At 55.0% G+C, this 21438-nt stretch overlaps 8 protein-coding genes across 8 annotated transcripts; 4 read left to right on the top strand and 4 right to left on the bottom strand.

The window, feature by feature from the left end:
* Window positions 1-461: 461 nt before the first annotated feature.
* Window positions 462-6210, bottom strand: PG998_001801 (acyl-CoA ligase-like protein; the record flags this gene model as incomplete). Its single annotated transcript, XM_066868619.1, has 4 exons — window positions 462-1179; window positions 1237-5853; window positions 5950-5972; window positions 6151-6210. The coding sequence occupies 4 exons, from the start codon at window positions 6208-6210 to the stop codon at window positions 462-464; spliced, it is 5418 nt and encodes a 1805-aa protein (XP_066737034.1).
* Window positions 6211-7383: 1173 nt separating this feature from the next.
* PG998_001800 (uncharacterized protein) lies at window positions 7384-9165 on the top strand (the record flags this gene model as incomplete). The annotated part of the gene is made up of 1 exon (XM_066868618.1): window positions 7384-9165. One exon carries the CDS (start codon window positions 7384-7386, stop codon window positions 9163-9165), a length of 1782 nt encoding a protein of 593 aa, XP_066737033.1.
* A 20-nt stretch (window positions 9166-9185) lies between these two features.
* On the top strand, window positions 9186-9497 carry PG998_001799 (uncharacterized protein; the record flags this gene model as incomplete). The annotated part of the gene is made up of 1 exon (XM_066868617.1): window positions 9186-9497. The coding sequence occupies one exon, from the start codon at window positions 9186-9188 to the stop codon at window positions 9495-9497; it is 312 nt and encodes a 103-aa protein (XP_066737032.1).
* Window positions 9498-10284: 787 nt separating this feature from the next.
* PG998_001798 (uncharacterized protein) lies at window positions 10285-12835 on the top strand (the record flags this gene model as incomplete). The annotated part of the gene is made up of 2 exons (XM_066868616.1): window positions 10285-10329; window positions 11345-12835. The coding sequence occupies 2 exons, from the start codon at window positions 10285-10287 to the stop codon at window positions 12833-12835; spliced, it is 1536 nt and encodes a 511-aa protein (XP_066737031.1).
* A 471-nt stretch (window positions 12836-13306) lies between these two features.
* PG998_001797 (uncharacterized protein) lies at window positions 13307-14200 on the bottom strand (the record flags this gene model as incomplete). Its single annotated transcript, XM_066868615.1, has 1 exon — window positions 13307-14200. One exon carries the CDS (start codon window positions 14198-14200, stop codon window positions 13307-13309), a length of 894 nt encoding a protein of 297 aa, XP_066737030.1.
* Window positions 14201-14645: 445 nt separating this feature from the next.
* Window positions 14646-15869, bottom strand: PG998_001796 (uncharacterized protein; the record flags this gene model as incomplete). The annotated part of the gene is made up of 1 exon (XM_066868614.1): window positions 14646-15869. One exon carries the CDS (start codon window positions 15867-15869, stop codon window positions 14646-14648), a length of 1224 nt encoding a protein of 407 aa, XP_066737029.1.
* Window positions 15870-16839: 970 nt separating this feature from the next.
* Window positions 16840-19632, top strand: PG998_001795 (uncharacterized protein; the record flags this gene model as incomplete). The annotated part of the gene is made up of 1 exon (XM_066868613.1): window positions 16840-19632. One exon carries the CDS (start codon window positions 16840-16842, stop codon window positions 19630-19632), a length of 2793 nt encoding a protein of 930 aa, XP_066737028.1.
* Window positions 19633-19971: 339 nt separating this feature from the next.
* Window positions 19972-21338, bottom strand: PG998_001794 (uncharacterized protein; the record flags this gene model as incomplete). The annotated part of the gene is made up of 3 exons (XM_066868612.1): window positions 19972-20325; window positions 20414-20876; window positions 20968-21338. 3 exons carry the CDS (start codon window positions 21336-21338, stop codon window positions 19972-19974), a joined length of 1188 nt encoding a protein of 395 aa, XP_066737027.1.
* Window positions 21339-21438: the final 100 nt, after the last annotated feature.

Raw genomic sequence — 21438 nt, 5'->3', positions numbered from 1 at the left:
GGTGGACGGGCTGGGTTCGATGGGCCGGCAGTGTTGGAACCGCGCTTGTAAACGAATGTTGACGAAACCCTGAATTGCTGTGCTCCGGTGTGACCTCCTACCAACGGATGGTTGATGGGGGGATCCCGTCCTGGCATTAGTTCAGGAACGGACTCGCAGAGAACCCGTGCGTGCAGACTGCACTATTCCGTTTTGGGGAGAGCCCGTCGTCACCCGTCGTTGCTGCCTTGCGCGCAAGGCAGCAAGGCAGAAAGGCAGAAGGAGAAAGGCAGAAGGGAGGAATCGGTGCTTGCTACAGAGTCTATTGTCTAGTGCTACTCTGTGATGCTATTCTGTCTCGTTGCGCTCAACCCAGCAATACCCAGCAATACCCAGCTGATCCTTCCGTCCAACTCCGGTAACCAGCTTCGGCGACTCGTCTCCTCCGGCTTTGGAAATGAAGGGATCCGCAAAATGCCCATTTATGACTGACCGGCGAGGTTGAAATGCATGATGGCGTCCCTAGACCAATCATCGTCTTCAATCCCCTGGCCTTCGATAGGACTCATCGGGTCCGTTTCACGGCCATCTACGCTGGGCAACCGAATCTGTGGCGTGTTGGCTGATGGCTGTCGAGCCGACAGCGGCGCATCGCCGCCAATGCGATCAAAGCTGGTCAAGTCATAGCCTTGGCCGCCCGGGGCTGCCCCTCTCGTATCGATCGGAGGCAGCGTACTGGCCGGCCTGCTGCTCTTAGCTGACATTTCGGCCGGCGGCAGCTCCGACATCTTGTTGATCTGGTGGTCGAACTCTTCTTGTTCGAGGATCTGCGGTGCGTGCTCCATGTTCCTCAGCGAACTGGCCCCGGGAATCCCTGAGCTTCTGAAGCTCCCCACGCTGGCGCGGTGCGCTTCGACTTGGGCATCGTGCTCCAGCCCTGACGCGTCGCTATCTCGAATGTTGAACTGCGCTACAGTCCGCATCTTGCGTGTCACCCAGCCGGCAAGAATCTTGCCACGCTGTTTCTCCGCGAGTCGGCTGCGGGGGAAGTCACCCTTGTTCACAAAGGCGACAATGTCAACAATGATCTGGTGCTCGCCCAGGATCGCGTTGACAATGACTGGCACGATCGACGCCAGGTACGCCTTGCGCGATACTTCAACTAGGACTACCACAAGACCTCCGGCCTGGAACACGGCACTGTTTTTAAGTTACGTCAGCAGGGTTTACCAAATCTGGACATACAAAGCCACTCACCAGCCGCTAGGAACGATATTGCGATGGCACCGCTCGACCGACGCCTCAATGTCCATTGGGAAATGGCTGAGGCCGTTGATCTCAAATGTCTCGCCAATATTGCCCAGCACAAATAGTACCTGCATGTCAACCTGTGCCCCACCAGGTCCGATAGGCCGACTGACGCTATGCAGGAAGCCAAGGTCGCCAGTGCGCACATAGCTGATATTCGGGTCGCCATCAATAGTCCGTCCATCGAAGCGTTCTGCGTCGAAGGCGTCGCGTGAGCCATAAAAGGACTTGACGCAAGCTTCCGAGTCGACCCAGATCTCACCGTATTCACCGTCGTGACACAGCAATCGACTTTCGGGGTTGACAATGGCAATTTGTGTCGACACTGGCACCATACCGGAGTCTTGAACAAGAAGCGCTTTTGGGTCAGTCTCCGGGTCCACGGGGATAACTAAACCCCTTCGCAACGCTCGCTGCTCAAGCCACAGCTCAATAGGCTCAATGCACATGTATGATCGGGATGCAATCATAGGATTGAGCACGTGCGAGTAGACAGTATTGATAGCCGTTCTATCGAGTCCAGTAGCCGCGAAATGAAGTCGCACTTTCTGGAACACATCGACGCGTGGCCGCCCATCCGCCGAAATCATCATGTTCTTCAGTTCGTGCATGGTAAAGCCCTTGCCAGGCATCACATTCATCGCGTGGTCCAGCATTTGGGGGGTCGCATAAGTATCCTTGATCTTGTACCTGCTCAGCGTCAAGAACAGTGAAATGGGATTTTGAGCAAATTCGACAGGAGACAGCAAGTATGTCGGTGTGCCGATATATATGCCCATAAGGCACGAATGGATGAAACCCAGGCCCGTGGTGCTTCTGACGCACCCAAGAACCGGCCGTGAACTGGTCATCTGACAGGTTTCCTTTTGGACTTTGCACATGCCCAGTATTGTGTCATGACCAAGCTGGACAGCTATTCTGCGTTGGTCAGGCGTCCAATATGTCCAAATAATTGCAGGGTAGCCGTGCTGGATCCAGGCTGGATCCATTGTTATACCAAGGTCGCGAAGGCCGTTGTTCTGTTTCGGCGGCTTCGATGTGTTGTAAACGCTTGGTACGGAAATCTTGAGAACCTGTGCAGACTGCTTGATGTGCTGTGCGATCGGTTTCGTCTTGAGCAGATGGTCGACTTCCTGATTGACCAGAACGGCCTTAACGCCGTAGTCAGCAATCAAGTGCAAGAATGCCGGCACATCCTCGTTGAGTCGTCGTTCGTCCATGGGAGCTGCTGGAATGACAACTGCGCCGATGTTCAAGCAAGCATGGACTGCGAACACGAAATCCTCAGAGTGTGTGTACATCAGGATAACGTGGTCTCGAGGGCGTATCTTCACTTTGTTGCGAAGATACATGGCGACAGCCGCGACTCGGGTGTCGAACTTCCTCCATGTAATCCCTTTGCCCTCCTTCCCGCGCCCGTCGATGGTGCATAAAGCAAGCTCTTCGGGCTGCCTTGCTACCCGCCATTGGATAAGGTCTGTAATGCACGAGAAGTTGTTCAGGGGTGTCGAGGTCCTGTCATCGATAACAACTTCACGCCTGTCAATGCCAGAGTATTGCTTGTCTGCAGGGCCCAGTATATCCTCTCTCGAATCCGAGGCAATAGGCGACCAGATTCCACCCATGGGATCCACCCCGACGGGTAAGTTAAGCACAGCATGCTCAACGCCGAACTTGACGTGGACACAAGGTAGGTTGCCAAGATCGAACTCTTTCCGGCACAGCATGTTCCCGATCTCCCTACGACCGTTCTTCACCACGCGCGGGAGCGAGTTGGGCGCCGTGATCATGACACAGTACACTCTCAAGTGATGCTCCTGCATTAAGACATCCATACATTTCTCGGATATCGAATCCAACAATGCGGTGTCGAGCTGCCTAGGCGGGCCACCAGATGTCGTAGGAGCTGTGGATGCTGACGTGGATTCCAATACCACAATCGGCAGATGCTCGTCGTTGACATATACATCGAAAGCGGAGCAGTCGTATACTTGCTTCGAGAGGTTCCGGAGGATGCTCACCACAAGATGCTGAACAAAGAAGTAGCGATGCTCTGCAACCTCGTGACCATGCTCAACCCACTCGACCTTCTGTCTGATGCGATCCTCGTACAGGCCAAGGACAAATATTTTGCCTTCAATCACGGTACCGAGAAGACCGGTCCTCAGGAACTCGGGCTCCACAGGGGTCGGTGTCGGGTCGCCGGGCTCGAACTTGTACGGGCGCGCATGGAAGATCTGTTCCGTGTGTTTCGGTAGAGCCCAGAAGCCACCGGAGAGGGAAGGGGAATCCACCCAGATCTCGCCGACGGAGTGAGGGGACGCTAGAAGGCCAGTTTCGGGATCCACGACACAAAGTGTAGCGTCCGGGATGGGATACCCAAATGCGCCTACGCGCACGGTACCTGGCTCTGTCGACGCCTTTTTCCTCGCTTCATCGCCTATCGCGACGACAACCACTTCATTCGTCTTCAACGCCTCCCGATCAAGGAGAGCCTCACCGAGTTCATTCTTAGCGACTTGCTCTTTTGTTGTCGTTGTGCCTCCGCCCAGAAGACTGCCAAATCCATTGGATGGCGCAGATCTCTCTTCTTCCTTCTCCTTCTCCTCATCTTTGTCCGTATCGCTTTCAGATTCGTCACTCAACTCGAGCTTCAGTGGACAGCCCATGCGTTCCTCTCCGCCGAGCCAGTCTCTTGTGCTAATTACCATGCCGCCATGCTCGGGGAGGCACAACATGGGCGACACAACCTCTCTGGCACGAGCATTTCGTAAGGGCCGCAGCCAGCGGTCGGCTAATACCTCGTGGAACTCACTGTCGACGGTAAGGGTGTCTATGAGACAGAGCTTTACTGATTGGAAGTTCGGCTCCATGCCCTTCTTGAAGTTGCGCGTGGTCATCGGATCTTGCTGGTAGTTGAAAGCAGCCAATCTGAGACCAGGGTAGTCTGCGACCATCAATGTCGCTTTGTATTTTGTGATCAGATGCGCATAAAGTCCTGGGACGCTGACTGCCTTGTTCTCTAACCATACCGTAGTGTGACCACTGTAGACATTGAGTAGAACACCGACGATCATGCCTATACCTTGACGAGGGTCCAAGTACGACAGGAGAATCTCACTGCTCGCGCCGCCACCAATGAGGCGTCCGTTCTTGTCCCGCAACGCACGATTGAACGTGTCTCCGGGTCCATTATTTGGTACAGCGGATGTTATAGCGCTCATGCATGCCATTTGGTGCATGATGGTGCGATGGCTCAGAACCACGCCCCTGAGATCTCCGGTAGGCGCTCGAGAAAATTCAATATATGCAAGATCCGGAACGGATAAGGGAGGGACGTCTTCCTTTTTTTTGGGATGATAGCTGCCAAACTCGTTGGTCTTCCACCATTCCACCCCTTTGGGCCAGTTCAGCTTCTGGGTAGTAATGTCTCGTTGGAAAGCTTTAAGGTTGTTGTCGGTTGTAAGCGCAAGGTGCGCTTGTGTGGATGTAAGTATAAGATTGAGCTTTTGGTAATCCTGCAAGTCGTTGATGGGCACAGCAACAACGCCGGCAATGAAGCAACCCAGTAAGGCAATCGCGAAGTCGATTACTTCGGAATCGCGATAGATCAGTGCCACTCGGTCCCCGCGGTACAGAGAGCTCTTATCACGAATGACCTGGGCGACCTTCTCAGCGCGAGAAGCCAGTTTATCCCAGGTGATTGAAGCTATTTCTTTGCCTTTGGCATCGAGAACCCAGTACGCAGGCAATTTCGCAGTAGTTCTACCCCGGTGCCGCAAAACGGCGGCTATGTTGTCGAAGGCAGACATAGCAGTGCTTTCATCGTGCGGATCGTGTATCGCGAAGGGCACCTCACGCGGTTCTAGAGGCAGCTGATACTGTAGCGCTTCCGGGGGCGGTAAATCGTTTGCGGTAAGCATAGGAGGGGCCATAGCAGCAGTTGGAGAAAAGGCATCGCTTGACGAATATCTTTGCGCGCCTCCGCCATACTCATCCCTTGGCGTCTGGTCGCTAGCTTGCTGGCCAGTGAAGTCGGAGAAGTATCCCTGGGAATCCAGCATGGTCCCCGTCCTGCTGTCGTACTGGTTCTGCGGCGGGTGCTGACCGTAACCCCCTTGAAACTCGGGTCGAAAGGCATAGTCTCCAGATACCATAGTTCCTGAGCGTGTCGGAGGATCGGGATCGGTGCCCATTGTATAAGATGGGCCGAGGAATAGCGAATCGCGAGCCGCGAGGTCGGGTCGATGATCTGCCAGTGCCAGAGGGCCGCCTGGCCGGAGGGGTCCTGCGGGATGATCGAAGCCATGCGAGTGACTGGATTGTGGGGGGCCTGATGACTGCGGTCGCCAATCTGCCTGGGGCATATGGCTCGGCGGCGCGTATGGAGCGGCGTGCTCGGGGGTGTGGGAGCTCAGAGCAGCCAATGCGGCACCGCGGTGTCCATCGCTCGAGGCATAGACATCATCGTCGACCGAATGTATTCTCAAGCCGCCCGTTGCTTTGGCGATTTCTTCTCCAGGGTCCATAAACTGCGAAAGGAGTTGTGTACGTCGCTTCTGGAATCTATGGCAATTTTGGCATGTTAGATTGATCGTATTAGAGCTGCCTGCCAGCCTCTGACGCTAGAGGTGGCGGCCTAGATGAGGTCGCCGGACGTACCCTTTCTCTGTAATGTCCCCCTCCTATGCATGGCGATTGAGAATGTCAGTAAAAACACCACGCTTCGATTGCATTCATGCGGCGACTTGGGCCAGTGCTTCGGAAGGCTGGCACGGCTTTCGACCTTACCCCGCTAAGCGCAGCGAGGAAAACAAACGAGGCCGAGGAAAGACAATGCGAGATGGGAATCGAACTGCTCACCTCCAACTCCCTTTCGAGCTCATCGAGCTTCGCCTTCAGATTGGGATCGAATTGCGCCATGGTGTTGCGCGTATGCGTTCCACAAGCAGCGCGCGCCGGTGTAGGTAGAGGTGATGGTGGATTTTGGTGGACCTAAGTCGAATTCATCCAAAGAGATGCGGCGGCGCTGTGACGTAGTGGGGGAAGAGGCTCAAGTCAATTCAGCAAAAGCCAGCAGCAACTACGACTTGAGATTGTCTCACACAGCAGCGCAGCAATCGTCATGAATCAAGGGGTATCATAATAAGAGAAAGGCAGTACTGCTCGTGTGAGGGTCAGGTCAAACGACGGGCCACATGCACATGGACTTACTCCCGTACTGATAAAGTAGGTTAATAGCATTAATGAATGGACCTCAGCGCGCAAGAGGGAGACAAGACAGGGCAAGGGGAGACGGGCAACAGGGGGGAAGACAGAGGGAGAGGGAGAAGTGTGGGCGTGTTGAGCAACGGCCGTCAGGGGATCCAATGGACAACATGCCCTAAGCCCGATGGGTACTATGGCTCTGGGCGGAACGACGGATGCAGCTATTTGATTGGGCCGTTGAATGTACGGCACCTCGTGTTCGTTCAACTGAGGGAAAACCGGCTGCCGGCCTTGATGCGGTTATCGACCATGCAATATCGCCAGATTCCAGATTCCGGATACTGTACCTAAGCACAGACCCAACTCATCTGTGCCTTTCCAGGACAAAGAAATGGAGCTGCCTCTAACAGTTCACAACTATACATATTCATAAACATCAGGCAGGTCCCCTTGACCAAAGCTCTTCCAACCCCCTATTCTCGACCGGGGCGCAGGTCAATATTTGGTCTCAAGCAAGTAAACAAAGCATCTGGACGGAACATTGAAAGAGCTCTTTGTCTTGATTTGATCCGCTGGCTTGCCCAATGGGGAGCTCTTGTTTGGCGGCTGCCATGTTACGACAGGCTCCCATTGTAGGATGAACAATTGCAATGTGGTGTGTTTGTCACAAAGACAGTATAAGAGATCCTCTTCGGACGGCCAATATACGGCGGGCGTCAGATGCCGAGTATATCAAGCCACCAAACCTGTCGCGTGCATTGTCTTGTCGTTTGACGGGAAGGCCACTGATCAGGTCGTCACAGCGCGGCACCCTTTTCTGATTTACTGCGAGCGCTGTGTATCATGGTGATATTACAACACTTGGAGGAAAGAGAATCGCCCAGCGCCATGGCCACGCCAGATGATGACTTCTTCAACCCCGACGAGATATTCGAGCAGGCCGAGGACTACTTCTACGGGACCGACTTCAATGAAACCGAGTATGCCGGCCCTGACTTTGAGGCTAGACTTGCTGAGCTGTCAGCAGAAGCTCCTACTGGCGGAGAAATCGGCGCCTTTGATCCGGGGCAGGTGAATTCACTTGATCCTGTAGGGCCCGAAGCATCCAGTAACGGGTCAATAACAATGGGTCTGCCAAATGCTAAGTATTTAGATGGCATGGACATGAATATGGCACACCCGCAATTCCAGCAGCCGGAGCCCCTAGGCTATATGGGAACGGCTAACTTATTCGATGGAGGCATTCCGAACCAGTCTGGCCTCGGCCAAGATACGCAGAGTTGCTCTGTGGTGCCTCCGGTGCCTCCGAAGGGTCTCAGCGGCATCATCATACCTCGGGAAAGCCCCCCGCTGCCTTTGGACGTAGGAAAGACGGCATACTGTTATGGGGACTATTATTATTACGACTCGGATATCTCGCTTCCCCTCGGCAATCCGCCCTTGGCCAACAGCCCAGTGGAACGTAAGATTGTGGAAAAACCAATGAACTCGGAGCCAGCCCACACACTCAAGCGCCGCGGCAGCACAGATCTCGTCCAAGGTAAAATCAAACGCAACACGCGACGGAAGAGAGGCGGGCCGGACGATGTGAGATTTCTATCCGAGCAATATTACGGCCAACCACCGCCGCCCAAGGGAGCGTGGGGGCCGAGACAGAAGGACGGTATGCTACTATTCTCTTATAACAGACAAGGCGAACTCGCAAGAGGTAGGCCCTTCGAGCTCAAGGAAATGAAGTGGTACTTGTTCGCCAAAAGCCCCGGAGGTTGCGAAAACTGGGTCGAAAGGAAAACCGAGCCGGGCGAGGTCCAGCGGGAGGGAAAGGTTCGTTCGGGACTGACTCTATGGGTCGGCTGGACGCCCGCTCAAGCCAACGACCGCTACCCCAGCTCCAACTCCAACAAATGTAAGTTCCTGGACTGTGCGATATCGAATCGAACCATCAGGACTGGTGAACCTCGGGTCATATTGGATGAGCGACACAATGTCAACGGAGCGGTAATTGACCCCTTCTACAACGCGGGGTATTGCCATCTGTATTGCCTCGAGAAGCATTTCGATATGGAACATCTGATGGACGTACTTGACGTGCGCTTTGATAATAGGTATTTTGCTAAGGAGGAAGTTAACCTGTGTGCATTGAAGACTGATGAGGAACAAGCTTGCTTGAAATGGGCAAACGACTTCTGGGAGGACTATTGCCACTGGCGCTGTGACGAGTACAGCCCGGCGAGAGACGATCGCGACAAAGCCAGGAGGGCCAGGAGTACTTCCCCAGAAGTTGCACTACCTCCTGCAGCGCCAGAGCGACTGAGGCTATGGTCCGACTCTCTGACATACAGACTAATATGCAAGAGCCTTAAGCTGGAGACGCGGGCTAAGGCCAATCAGAGAATCAAAAGGCGTGAGGTGAAGCCCGACTCCTGTGATAGGGACACCCACAAGGGAGACCTCGATTTTGCCAATCAAGCTAGAGAGAAGAAACGCAGCAAAGTGAGCGGCCCTTTGAAAGTCGGTGAGGCCTGGGACCTTTTCCAGCATGCGAAACGGGAACACCTGGAGAAGCCCGGATCTGTACATCGGAAAAGGCGTCGATGCGATGACCCCGAAACAGAGGAGGCAGATGGATTGCATCGTGCCAAAGGCATCAGTCGGCACCACCCGACATAAGGCCGCATCAGAACAGCAGCATGGCTTCTTTCAATGCATACCCAACCCCTATTCTTCACGACTCGACTGCGGGTATGCTCATGGCGTCTTACGGCTACTCAGCTGAGGGGCAATACATGGGTCCCTATGTGTATGATGTCGGGGATGCAGGGCCTTCTCAGCCTCCTGAAATGGCGAGCGTGCCTCCATTTGCAGGTACTCAGGACCCAGAAGCCACTGTTATCAAACAGGAGGGAGAAGACCCTTCAGTCGTTGACATACCATGCGACCCCTCCTACGGTCTATGTCTTGACGACATGGAAGCTGTTATGTCTTTTGGAAAGCTCGACTGACAGAAGGTAGGTGGTAGGTATTTGGTATTTGTTTTGTTTTGTTTAGCTGTTTCTTTGTTTCATAGCTCACGCCGTTGCAATCTGCAATCTACGTATGTAGTATGTACTAAATGACTAAATGCGAAGTGTATCTGTACTCCACCTCAGCCCGCAGCACAAAGCGGAGCGCAGTCTTGAGTTTCCCTAGTCCTCCGTGACCCAAGAATGCAGCGGCAGGGAAAACGAAGCCTGACACCTGAGCAGACAGCCTGATAACAAGAACACGCCGGCATGTTGGCACAGCTGAAGGGGACTAGCACCGCCATGCGTATTTCGTAATGCGATTGCACTTCTAGAAGTCTAGCCATCGAGCCAATGTACTCGACATGCAGCCAGGGAATTGATGGTCCTAGGAGGCCTACGACAGGCCCCGTCTAATAATAAATAGTTCGCCGGGAGTGCGCATCGCTCTTTGTTGCGGCTGCAAATCCAACATGCCAATTCCCAGAACATCCATACTATTACAGAAACCCCCTACGCTTGCAGGCGGGAGACACGAGACGGATTCAAGGGAAGAGAAAGATCACGTGTGACCAGCGCCGCGCCTGGCTGAACCTCCGACCAAGCCCAGGACGGACGGACGGGCCTAAAGTGGAAGCGGGCTGGGCTCAGTTTGCTTGCACCAACGCGTGCGAGACAGCAGCTTATTAGTACATACATACATAGAGCTTGACACACTCCCCCCCCCAAAACCCACCCCCAGCCGGGCCCGAAGTTCTTTGAGAAAGCTTGCGCGAACCTCATCAACATGGTTGAGGAGGAAAAGGGCTCGGCCCTGCAGGTTGTCGTACTGGTAAGCGGCTTTTCCCTTTGTCTCCATTCCCTTTCACTCGTTTGGCTTTCTGCGTCTTGCCCTCCTGTTTGTTTCGATGCGCAGAGCGCGCGCCCGTCATCAAGTATGCGCCCGTCAATGCAGTCGCAATTTTGGTCCATTGTCTTTCGCGGACGGACGTCATGGCCCAGTCCACCATTGGGGGGCAACCTACGCGTACGCGCCATGAGCTGGCTCGCGTTGAACTTCCGACAAGAGAACCCGGCGGCCGCTAGATGCGCTTCATGATAACGGCATGGCCCGCTGTGGTCTGGGTGCGTTGCAATTTCATGCATATTTGTTCATCAGATCGGGGAAGGTCTGCCAAAGCATACTCGCGCCCGGATCACACACACAAGCTTGTCGTGCCATTGTGCATACATGACTTGTACGTCCGTGACGCCACTTCGTGGTGTGGGGGAGCCTTGATGGAGCTACCATCAGATCCATCTGTCTGGGCCAGGCGTGCAAAGAACTGCATTTCTTCTGTTCAGTCGCTGGAGCGAAAGAAGAGAAACAAGGAAACAAACGGTGCCGGCCCTCCAAGACGAATGCCTGCCTGCCTTTGTTGGGGGCTGAAGACTCGAGTGGGATGTATGTGTATGGTGACAGTGGAATGAATGGTCGAGTAACCGTGCCACAGTGGGCGGGCCGCCCAAAACAGTCGAGCCAGGTCCTTGGGACTTGTCACGTGCACGAGCCGGTGATGGCTTCATCTCATTATCCCCAATCGCAAAAGGGGCAATGGCTACTCAGGCTTATATATGTGTATATATATCGCTGGGAAAAGCCCAGTGACGTCACAGGCCTTGTCTGTGGCCTCTTGCCGGCAGTATCATGCTTGGCATGTGTGGCATGTGTGGCATGTTGCCGGCCATGTTCCATCCGGCCGTGCTCCATTGGCCCCCGGCGCTTTTCCCGAGACAGCACACAGCCCAACTATGCCAGATTGAATGGCTTGCAATATTTATGCTGACAACTATCTCTCTGTCTCTAGGGTTCCGGTGGTGGTCCACAAGAAAACAATGTTACTGCTCTGCTGGTACGATCAACCCACGCTGGGTGGGCTAGAGGGTCGATAGTTGCCCTCGATGCGGGCGTCCACCTATCAGCCATAACACGCATACTCGAAGACACACAGCCTGAAGGCCTAGGAACGCGCATCCATCTTCCGCATAAGCTCCAGTCCGGCCCCTTTGCAGGCTTGGAGGTCAAATCGAAATCCCCTTCAGCGAATGCTGCTCACATCACAAGGCAGCTCATCGACACGTACCTGATCACACACCCCCACCTCGACCATATATGTGGTTTTGTCATCAACACAGCCGGACTCCCCGGTTCACGCCCTAAGCGCGTAGCCGGTCTCCCTTCGACAATATCCGCCCTGAAGACACATATCTTCAATAATGTAATATGGCCTAACCTCTCCGATGAGAACAATGGCGCGGGTCTGGTCACGTATATGCGGCTCGTGGAAGGAGGAAGCCCTGCTCTGGGTGAAGGCGAAGGTAGGGGCTACCTCGAAATCTCAGATGGATTGGCCGTCAAGGTCTTCGGGGTTAGTCACGGCCATTGTATCGAGCGGCACAGTCATCGTGGATCGGCGTCCTCATCCCGACTAAACAGCACCGACGTGAGCATCATGTCTCCGCGGGGTGTCCCTGGCAGTAACGCGGCTTCGGGCCCCTCTGCGCTCTTCCGTTCGACCAGCATGACTAGGATGTCCGGCAGTCAAGATCGAGAATCGATGTGCGTGTACGACTCGAGCGCTTATTTCATCCGCGATGAGCATTCGGGGCGCCAGGTCCTGATCTTCGGCGACGTCGAACCCGACAGCATATCTCTATCTCCTCGCAACTCTGTGATATGGCAGGAGGCGGCGCCCAAGATCGTCAGTGGCCAGCTAGCAGCCATCTTTATTGAATGCAGCTACGACGACAGCCAGACGAATGACCGGCTCTTCGGCCACCTTTGCCCTCGCTTCATCATAGAGGAGTTGCGAGCATTGGTTAGCGAGGTCGAACATGCGCGGCACGTCTCCTCCCGACTTGAATCGAATAAGAAACGCAAGAGAGATCTGGAGGAAGCCCTCGGACGTTCTCCCAAGGTGGCGGCCCGCTCTACCGGAGACGACCAACCAGTATCCCCCAAGTCGACAAGACCTTCTCCCAACGGCGCCTTAGGATCGCCCGCCCCTGGCTCTTTTCCAGATGAGCACCCACCAGTTGACTCTCCACATATCGCCACACCAACCGCTGAGTTGACCCTCAAGGATCTCGACCCGACCATGAAGCTCGGCTTGCCGCCCCTCCCTCTGGCACATCCGTTAAAGGGGTTGAAGATCGTCATTATACATGTAAAGGACAATTTCAGCGACGGGGAGTCGACTGGGGAAATCATATTGAGCGAACTTCTGGAGTACGAGAGGGAGGTTCAACTCGGTTGCGAGTTCGTCGTTTCCAAATCAGGTCAAAGCTTCACGTTTTGATAGAGATGGTTGCAACTGTAGGGATTTTAAGAGGGTTATCTCCTTCTTTCGGGTGTGCCGATGCGATGGACATCCTTCCGCACTGGACGACTGGACGAAATGGACAAGGGGAGTTGTCGTCATTATCTTGCTTATATGCACGCCCTGGTACCGTACCTGGCTTGGGCCAATGGAGTTCTGGCTGTTGTGGAATAACTTGAGTCGGTTTTGTTTGGTCTTCTCGGCGGCGTTAAGATGTGTATGGAATGTTAGATAGCATGGTACACTGGCTCAAAGCCTTGTTTGTCAATTTCAAGAGGACACATGAGAGAAGCAGACTTCATATTTGCACTCTGCGTCAAACCGATGCCCGGTCTTGTGTGCTAGCTTCGGTTCGCTATTCTCTAATAAGTCTAGGAACAGTCTATTGCATATCTCGAAATAGTCTAACCGGGGCCACTGCTGGATATGTATGTACCTATGTCTCTCTCTTTACTTGGATGGGTCGCTTTTCTTCAGTTTCTCGTAGCCTTCCATTCCACCAACGTCTTTCTCGAACACGGGGCGCGGGATCTCGAGCGCCTCGGTCAGGCGGCCGTAGGTGATGCCGCCAAGCCTGCTCATGGGCCGCAGGACCTCGGGCGCCACCAGGTTGCGCTCCTCGTTGATGGCATCCTCGCGGACCCAGAAGCGAACGCCCTCGAGGACGACGAGGACGCCCGTCTTCTTGCCGGGGGTGGCGCGACTCTCGAACTCGCGGGCGCTCTCGAGCTTGCACTCGACGCTGAAGACGGCCTCGCCGACGCGCGCGGCCTTGACCTCGTGGCAGTCCGAGACGGGCGTGAGGCCGCTGACGTCCCACTCGCTGGCGCCGTAGGGGGCGTCGACGCTGGTGGCGTTGGCGGCCTCGACGAATTGCTCCGAGATGATGTTGACGACGCACTCCTTGCTCTCGACCAGGTTCTTCAGCGTGTCTTTGGGCCGCTCCAGGTTGCCCGCGAAGCCCAGCACGAACAGCGGCGGGTCGTGGTTCACCATGTTGAAGTAGCTGAAGGGCGCCAGGTTGGTTGCCGAGCCATCAGGCGACCGCGTCGAGACGAACCCGATGGGCCGCGGCACGATGCTGCTGATCAGCAGCTTGTAGTTGAAGGGGGCCGGGCGCCCGGGCTCATACGGGTCGATGGCGACGTGCTTCTTGCCTGCAGCCTCCTCGGAGTGCAGGTTGTTGGCGCCGCCGCCGAATTGCCAGGACGGGTCGGCCGTCTTGGTGTAGCGGAAGGCGGCGGAGGCGTCCCAGTCCGGCCGCGACTCCTCTACCTTCTTGAAATCCGGGTGCGGATTCCGCTTGATCAGCTTCTCTGATTCCGTGGAGATGGAGCCCGACATTTTCCTGGTGACGATGAGTTGAGGGGGTGCAAGACGACGGCGGAGAGCTAGCAGTGAGGGACTGGAGCTGCGGGTAGTGGCTGCAGTCTTGATGTTGGAAGTTACCCGGGTGAGCACAGTAGGTCTTATCCGCGACATCACACGAGACAGGCCAGACTGGGACAACAGTGCGGAGTGAGTGACAATAGCTGAGTCAGCTTTTATTCATCTATAGACTGCTGGAGTGGAAGTTATGGTTGGTTCTGTGTACCCCGCCATCCGTTTCCGCACTTGTTCGGCAATTATGCTGGGCGGTTATAACCGGCGATTGGCGGATTCGGGTATGCATTGGAAGACGTACATGGCTTTTGCAGAATAGGAAATTGGGTTATAACAGCAAATGCATGTAACAAGCAAGTACACCAGTAAGGACCATCGCCGTCATTTGGCCTCGACGTTGCCCCGTCTATAGACGAGACTTCAAAATATCGTCCTCTCCATTCAGAAGGTTCCAAACATGGATTCCCTCGTCCCACCGATTATCATCCCACGCATCTGTCTTACCATCGCTTCGCAAACGTCGCGCCTCTCGGACTCCATTGGTCCCCCACTTCACATCGTTTCCATGAATGAAGGCTGCCAGAGCCTCGTTCCATGGCTTCAGAGTTTGTTTGTCTTTGGTCGTGAGGCCCGGGTACCAGAACCATATTGCCATGTCGGTTGCATGCGTTACGCCCCATTCTGGGGGATAGCCGCAACAATCAGCTCGCCACTCAATTCGATATCGCAGAAGGTCTTTTCCAGGCTGCAAACCGTGGATTACCAAGGCCCGGTGGAAGCCACGTTCCAAACAGTGGACCTGGAGGTTTGCATATGCATAGCCGAAAAGGTCTTGCCAGTCCTTCATGCCTGAAGGCAGTGTCTTGGACTCACCGCAGCAGTCTTCCAAGTACCTGGATACCGCGATTTCGGGATAATCTGCACAGAGACGCGTATACACGCCATCATATGAATTCTTTGCCGATCTCCAAGTGCGGTAAAGATTGTGCTCGTCTCGGCATTCGCCATTCATCAACTTCATCCCGCGCCTCTTCATACGCCGGGCAAAATCGCCCGAGTTGATATGAGCCATGGTCTCCGGAGAGATAAAGGCGTCGTCCGTAGTTGCGCGGAACTCGGTGATGCTCATCTTCGCCTGGCTATCAATAATTGCTTTGGCGGGCGTCTCTCGCAACCGCTGCAATTTCTCTTCCCGAGGCAGATCGGAAGGTATGCCGAGGACCGTAAGCAGCTCGTCAAACTGCTTTTGCTGCTCGAAAATGCCTTTCGCCTGAACTCCTGGCCCATTGCTCCACATTATGACTCGCTTGATGACGGCCTTATCGTCCGGGACGAAGTAAAGCTCATGTGCAAGTTGCTGGAAGGTGCTGTGGGAACCGGCCGAGTAGCCGCCAACCGTGATATTGCCCGGGTTCCCACCGAATGCCTTGATACTGGAGTGCGTCCATTCCAGGGCCATGCGTTGATCCCAAAAGCCCATGTTACCAGTCGCATGGCCGTCGAGCACAGCTTCCTTCTGCAGCTCGGCACTGGCAATGAACCCAAAGGCATTCAGACGATATGCCGGCTGCACAATGATGCATCGCAGAGCAGAATCGTCCAAGAGGTGTGCAATGGATTCGGCTGTCATGTTCGGGTTCCCCCATTGAAGAAAGCCCCCCGTGGATGTAGAAAAACACAGGCCATCCGTCCTTGGGAGCAGTGCCTGCCGGGATGTAGACGTTCAGGTGCAGGCAGTCTTCATTCCACGCCTCTTCGTTGCGCGAGTTGAGCCAGGCCGGCTGCGGACAGACAGCACAGTTGCCTGTGAAGTTTCCTGGATTTGATTTCGTGCCATATCTGTAGTGGAGCGGAAGTGGTCTAGGACGTCTGAATCTGAAAGGCCCAAGAGGCGGTAAGGCGTAAGGGATGCCGCCAAAGTAGTGAATGGCGGGCCTAGACAGCCTAGACAGAACAAGACCGTTGATGGAGCCCAGCTCCGGGCTGTCGAGAGTGTAAGGGGCACTCGTGTAGCTTAAGCCCGAGTCCATACTGCCGTAAGTTGCAGGCTTTTGTTGAGTAGATACGAAGCGGCGCAAGAAGAAATGTCGGAGCGTGGGTTGACAAGGCACCTGCTTGATACCGCAACCCCCGCCGAGCCGCGGCCGGCAGATGCAAACGGCCGATCATCTGGAGTGGCCCTTGGCATGGCGTATCATCTGTGAATACAGACGGTGAGATGCTCAGGGTCCTCTGCCTAGTGCGGTTTCCAGTGGGGCTGGCGGCCAGCGGTCCGATAAGATAAGAATTTATAGATTTTAGCTGGTGCTGGTACGGCACCGTCTCGCCGAAGAGTCATCTCATGCCCATGCTGCATCCTACATAGAGTAGCAGCTTTGCGAGTCTACTTAAACAATGCGCAGAGAGGCTTCATGAAGATTCCTCCCGCGGCCAAAGAGGCGTTGAGTAGACCTTTAGCGCTCCACCCACGTGCGAAAGGGCATCCCTCACCCCCCAGCCCATTCGCCCTTCCGAAGACCCGAGAGGCGACACTCTCCCAAGCACGGAAACGGCATCGCGACTCCGGCAACCCGGCCGCCTTAGACTCCAGATCCATCTCCATGTCCGCTCGGAAACGCTTTCTCCCACCCCGGCATCGCCTCAAACCTAGCCACATATCAACTTTCGAGGGCGCTCAGATCCCCGACGGTTTGTTAACGCCGGATGAGGGGACCGCCCTCAGGATTATACGAGTCCCTCCTTCCCAGCGCCTTGGGAAGCAGCAGCCATTTTTCTTGCTGTTGAACATTCCCGAGAGAGACCTCGCGGCCGACGAGAAGAGCGAGGCTGATAGGCGCGCGCGCGCGTTCGGTGCCAAGATGTTGAACTGGATCCAAATCGTTACGACTCCCACCGCAGATACGCCGGGTACATGTCTACTGCTTCACTTTGACGACCGACGCTATGTGTTCGGACACGCCTCGGAAGGCACACAGCGGGCCATGGTACAGCGGAAGATCGCCCTGAACAAGACGGAAGATGTCTTCATCACGGGCCCTGTGAATTGGCACAGTGCTGGCGGTCTGCTGGGTATGGTTCTCACGCTGGCCGACGTGATTGCCTCCTCGAGGGAACATCTGGGCGCACAGAACGCAGAGCGAGGGCGCAAGGGCAAAGCTGCCGCCACAGACAAACTTCTGTCGAGCCTGAACATCCACGGAGGGAAAAACCTGTCGCACTTCTTAGCTACTGCGCGGCGCTTCATTTTCCGGAAAGGCTTGCCTCTGAACCCCCACGAAATTCGTCGTGATCCGCGTATGTCCAGCCAGGGTTCAAGCGAACCTGACTGGCAAGACACGAACATCAAGGTGTGGTATGTGCCCTTGGCCTTGGAGCCCACGGACAAGGCTGCCGCTGACGCAAACCGGAAGCGGAGTCACCAAGACGCATCCGAGTCGGAGACCATGAAGGTTGGCAGCACCGAAGAAGAAGACTTTGAAGCTGTTCGAAGCGTCGTGTCCAAAATGTTCAATTCCGACTGGAAAATGGACGCTTTGGTTGAGACAACTTTGCACGAGGCTAAGCTCCCCGCAAAGTTATTTGTACGAGATGGGAATGGCCACATTCAGGTTTATGAAGGACCGTTGCCTGGCAGGGACGGAGACGTTCCCAACATACCGGTTTTGGTCCGTCAACCGTGGCCAGCTGCCCTGGTACCGGCGCTCCCACATACACAACCAGCACGTCAATCGATGTGCTATATCGTCAAAAACCATGACCGCCGGGGCAAGTTTGATGCCAAGAAGGCGGCAGCCTTCGATATACCAAAGAGAGACTACTCCAATCTCACCAGGGGTGAAAGTGTTACCGCCAAAGATGGCACCATTGTCACCCCGGAAATGGTCTTGGGAGACACTGTTCTTGGGAAAGGTTTCGCTGTTGTGGACATCCCTGACGTTTCTTACATTGAACCCTTGGTGAGTCGGCCTGAATGGTCCAATGTAGAGATTATGGGCAATGTCTGCGTGATGTTCTGGCTGCTTGGACCTGATGTTGGCGCCGATCCCCGCCTGCAAAATTTCATGAAAGACCATGCCAACATCCGCCATACTGTCTGCTCGGGGGATAATGCTCCAAACATGATCGCTCTGGAGTCTGTGGCAACACAGGCTTACAAGCTACACAGCATCGACCCGGATCGTTTCCCCCTGCCATTCTATAGCAACACACAAACCCTTCATGGCCATCCAACAAACACATCTCCCGAAGGGTATGAGGTCGGTCGGACAGGTAAAATGATACAGTTCTCGCCTCAATTCCTGCACCAGGATGACAAGGTTGTGGGATTCCCAGATGTTGAAAAACTGGCGGGAAGCGAACCTCAATTACCATTGGTTTCTGAACTGGCCAGCAAGGCAAGACAAAGACTGCAGGATGCCGACTTCCTCGCAAAAATTGAGAAGGTGGAATCCGATATACCTAATCGCGATGCAGAGGTCATCACTCTCGGGACAGGATCTGCATTACCTTCAAAGTATCGTAACGTGTCTGCAACTCTTGTGAAGGTTCCTGGGTACGGTAACTACCTGTTCGATGCCGGTGAAAACACATTGGGTCAAATGCGTCGAGTATTCGGAAACGAATTGCCCACGGTGTTACAGGATCTCAGGGCCATCTGGATTAGCCACCTGCACGCCGACCACCACCTGGGAACCGCCGGTGTGATAGGGGCATGGCATAAGGAGACGAGAGAATGCAATCCTTCGGCGACGCTCCACGTTGCGTCACATATGCACATGCTGGACTGGCTCCGCGAGTATTCCCAAGTTGAGGATTTCGGCTATGATCGCCTGACCTTCACCGAGTTCAGGAACTACGACCCGGCTACTAAAATCGCCAACCCTTGTATCTTCGCTGCGGAGCAAACTAAGGTTCACGGCATTGCGCGCATTGATGCTTGCTTTGTCGAGCATTGTCATGGGGCTTTAGCGACGGTTTTCACTTGGCCCTCGGGTCTAAAGATCGGCTACTCGGGCGACTGTCGACCTGGTGACAACTTCGTCCAGATTGGCCATGGCGTTACCTTGCTGATTCACGAGAGCACATTTGACGACGAGCTTCAGGGCGATGCCATTGCCAAGAAGCATTCCACCATGTCCGAAGCCATAGATGTTGGACGCAGGATGGGTGCGAGACGCATTCTTCTCACGCATTTCTCCCAGAGGTATCAGAAGGTGCCGATAATAGAGGAGAACTTGGAGGTCAAGCCTGACGCCGATGGCGAAGAAAAGGCGAAGCTCGACGAGATTATCTTGGTGGCCTTTGATTATATGCGCGTCAAACTTGGAGATTTCAGGAAAGCGCAGGCCTTCCTTCCAGCTATACAGAAGCTGTTTGATGATGTAGAGAAATAGGCATATGCATATATACTGTTAGACCGGCGAACCAGAAGAAACCCCAACTCCTGTAATACAGGCTGGCCAACCCGTCCGGTGAAATGTGACATATGTTCTATTTTTGGCCTGCCGAGGCGTGCAATGCCCCCCCTAATCGCTGCTCTCACCAAAAGAAAAAATCAAAACAAATCAAGGAGTCGCTTTGCATGTCTAGTACGCCCTCAAATTGGTGTTAGAGTCTTAAGTCTTTATACATTAAACACAGTTCTGCTGTGTGGCTATGTACGCCTAAGCTAAGTATCTATGGAGGTCCTCTGGCTAACAACAGGGCAGGGAATCTTCTCCCCCTTTCTCTGCCTATTCATCAAACAAGGCATAGTTCGGCCCGTTGCCCTCGCCCTCGCCCACCGTCGCCCAGCCCACAATGCCGGCCAGCTCGCCGGAGCTGATGTTGCGCTCGAAGACAACGACGCGGTTGTCGTCCTGCAGCGCGGCGGCGACGAGGGTGCCCGCCTTGTTGATGTTGAACCCGCGCGGGTTGCGGCCGCCGGCGGGCGCAGTCTGCACGTGCGTCAGCGAGCCCGTCGCCTGGTCGATCTTGAAACTGATGAGCGGGTCCGACGGCACCGCCGTGCTGTTCTTGGGGTCGAAGTTGGGCATTGTCAGCGAGTTCTCGCCGCGCGAGGAAGCGATGATGAACCTCTGGTCGGGCTGTTGTAGGGTGGCAATACCAGTATCAGCAAAAAGGTTCACATGGAAATGCATCTTGGGGTTCGGAGCAAAAGTAAGATCTGCTTACAGAGATCTTCAACTCGGCAGCGCTGGTGCCGGCCGGCACGCTGCCGCCGGGCCCGTGGCTGCTGACGTCGAAGAGCCGGTCCATCCTGAGCGCGCCAGGGGCGTACGTGACCTTGTAGCCGGTGATGGTATTGCTGAGCTCGTTGAGGACGTAGAAGAACGTCTTGGGCCCTGCCGTCGCGAAGACGCCGTGGCGCGGGCCGGAGCCGGGAAGGGCCTGAACGGGGTCGATCTCGGACCACGCGATATACCCGCGATGGAGCACGTAGACGCGGAGCAGGTCGGCGCCGAGGTCGGGCACCACCATGAACTTCTTGCTCGGGTCGAGGATCGTGTGGTGCAGGTGCGGTGCGTCCTGGCGGGCCGGGACGGGGCCGGGCTTGGCCATTGTGTAGGTCTCGTTCTGGGACAGGGCCAGGTTTGATGTGTCCTTGACATCGAAGGAGCTGAAGGTCGATGTGTCACTAGGAAGGAGAAGGGTATGATCGTCAGTATGGATATGCGAGGGCCAACCATGCGCCATGCTAGCAAGCCCAGCAGAGAAGGGACACCCACTAATGAGCGACGGCCAGGCCATTGTTGTTAGGCCCGTACAGCGCGGCACTGACAGGACTCTTGAGTACAGGCAGGACATCAAGAGTCTCGAGACTCGCGTCCTCGTTGACCTTGTAAGAAGTCAAAGAGGAATTGCCACCCCACCCTTCGTTCAGGCAGTACAAGGTCGACTTCCCCTTGTCGAGCGTCATCCAGGTCGGTTCGGATCCGCAGTCTAGCGACTTGGCGGTGACGGTGAGCCCTTCGTACTGAAGTCTCAGCGAGTAGAGCGCGTGGTCGTTGTACGATGTGGCCCAGAGCCTGACGGCGGCGACGGGGGATGCCACCAGCAGCAGGGACAGAAGCCCCCTGGGGATGGTGTCGTTCACCATGTTGGCGGCGAAGAAGCAAAAATCTAAAGTGGGCTGGCTTGCAGGTGGCATTGCTGGTTCAGAGGCCGTTGGCTCGGTATTTATTCATCTACGGGCAAGT

Source organism: Apiospora kogelbergensis (genome assembly GCF_038363985.1).
Source record: "Apiospora kogelbergensis strain CBS 113332 chromosome Unknown utg000001l_segment0_segment0, whole genome shotgun sequence".
In the NCBI taxonomy this organism is placed as follows: domain Eukaryota; kingdom Fungi; phylum Ascomycota; class Sordariomycetes; order Amphisphaeriales; family Apiosporaceae; genus Apiospora; species Apiospora kogelbergensis.
The sequence above is the reverse complement of the archived record's forward strand: the minus strand, read 5'-3'. Positions and strand labels throughout refer to the sequence as shown.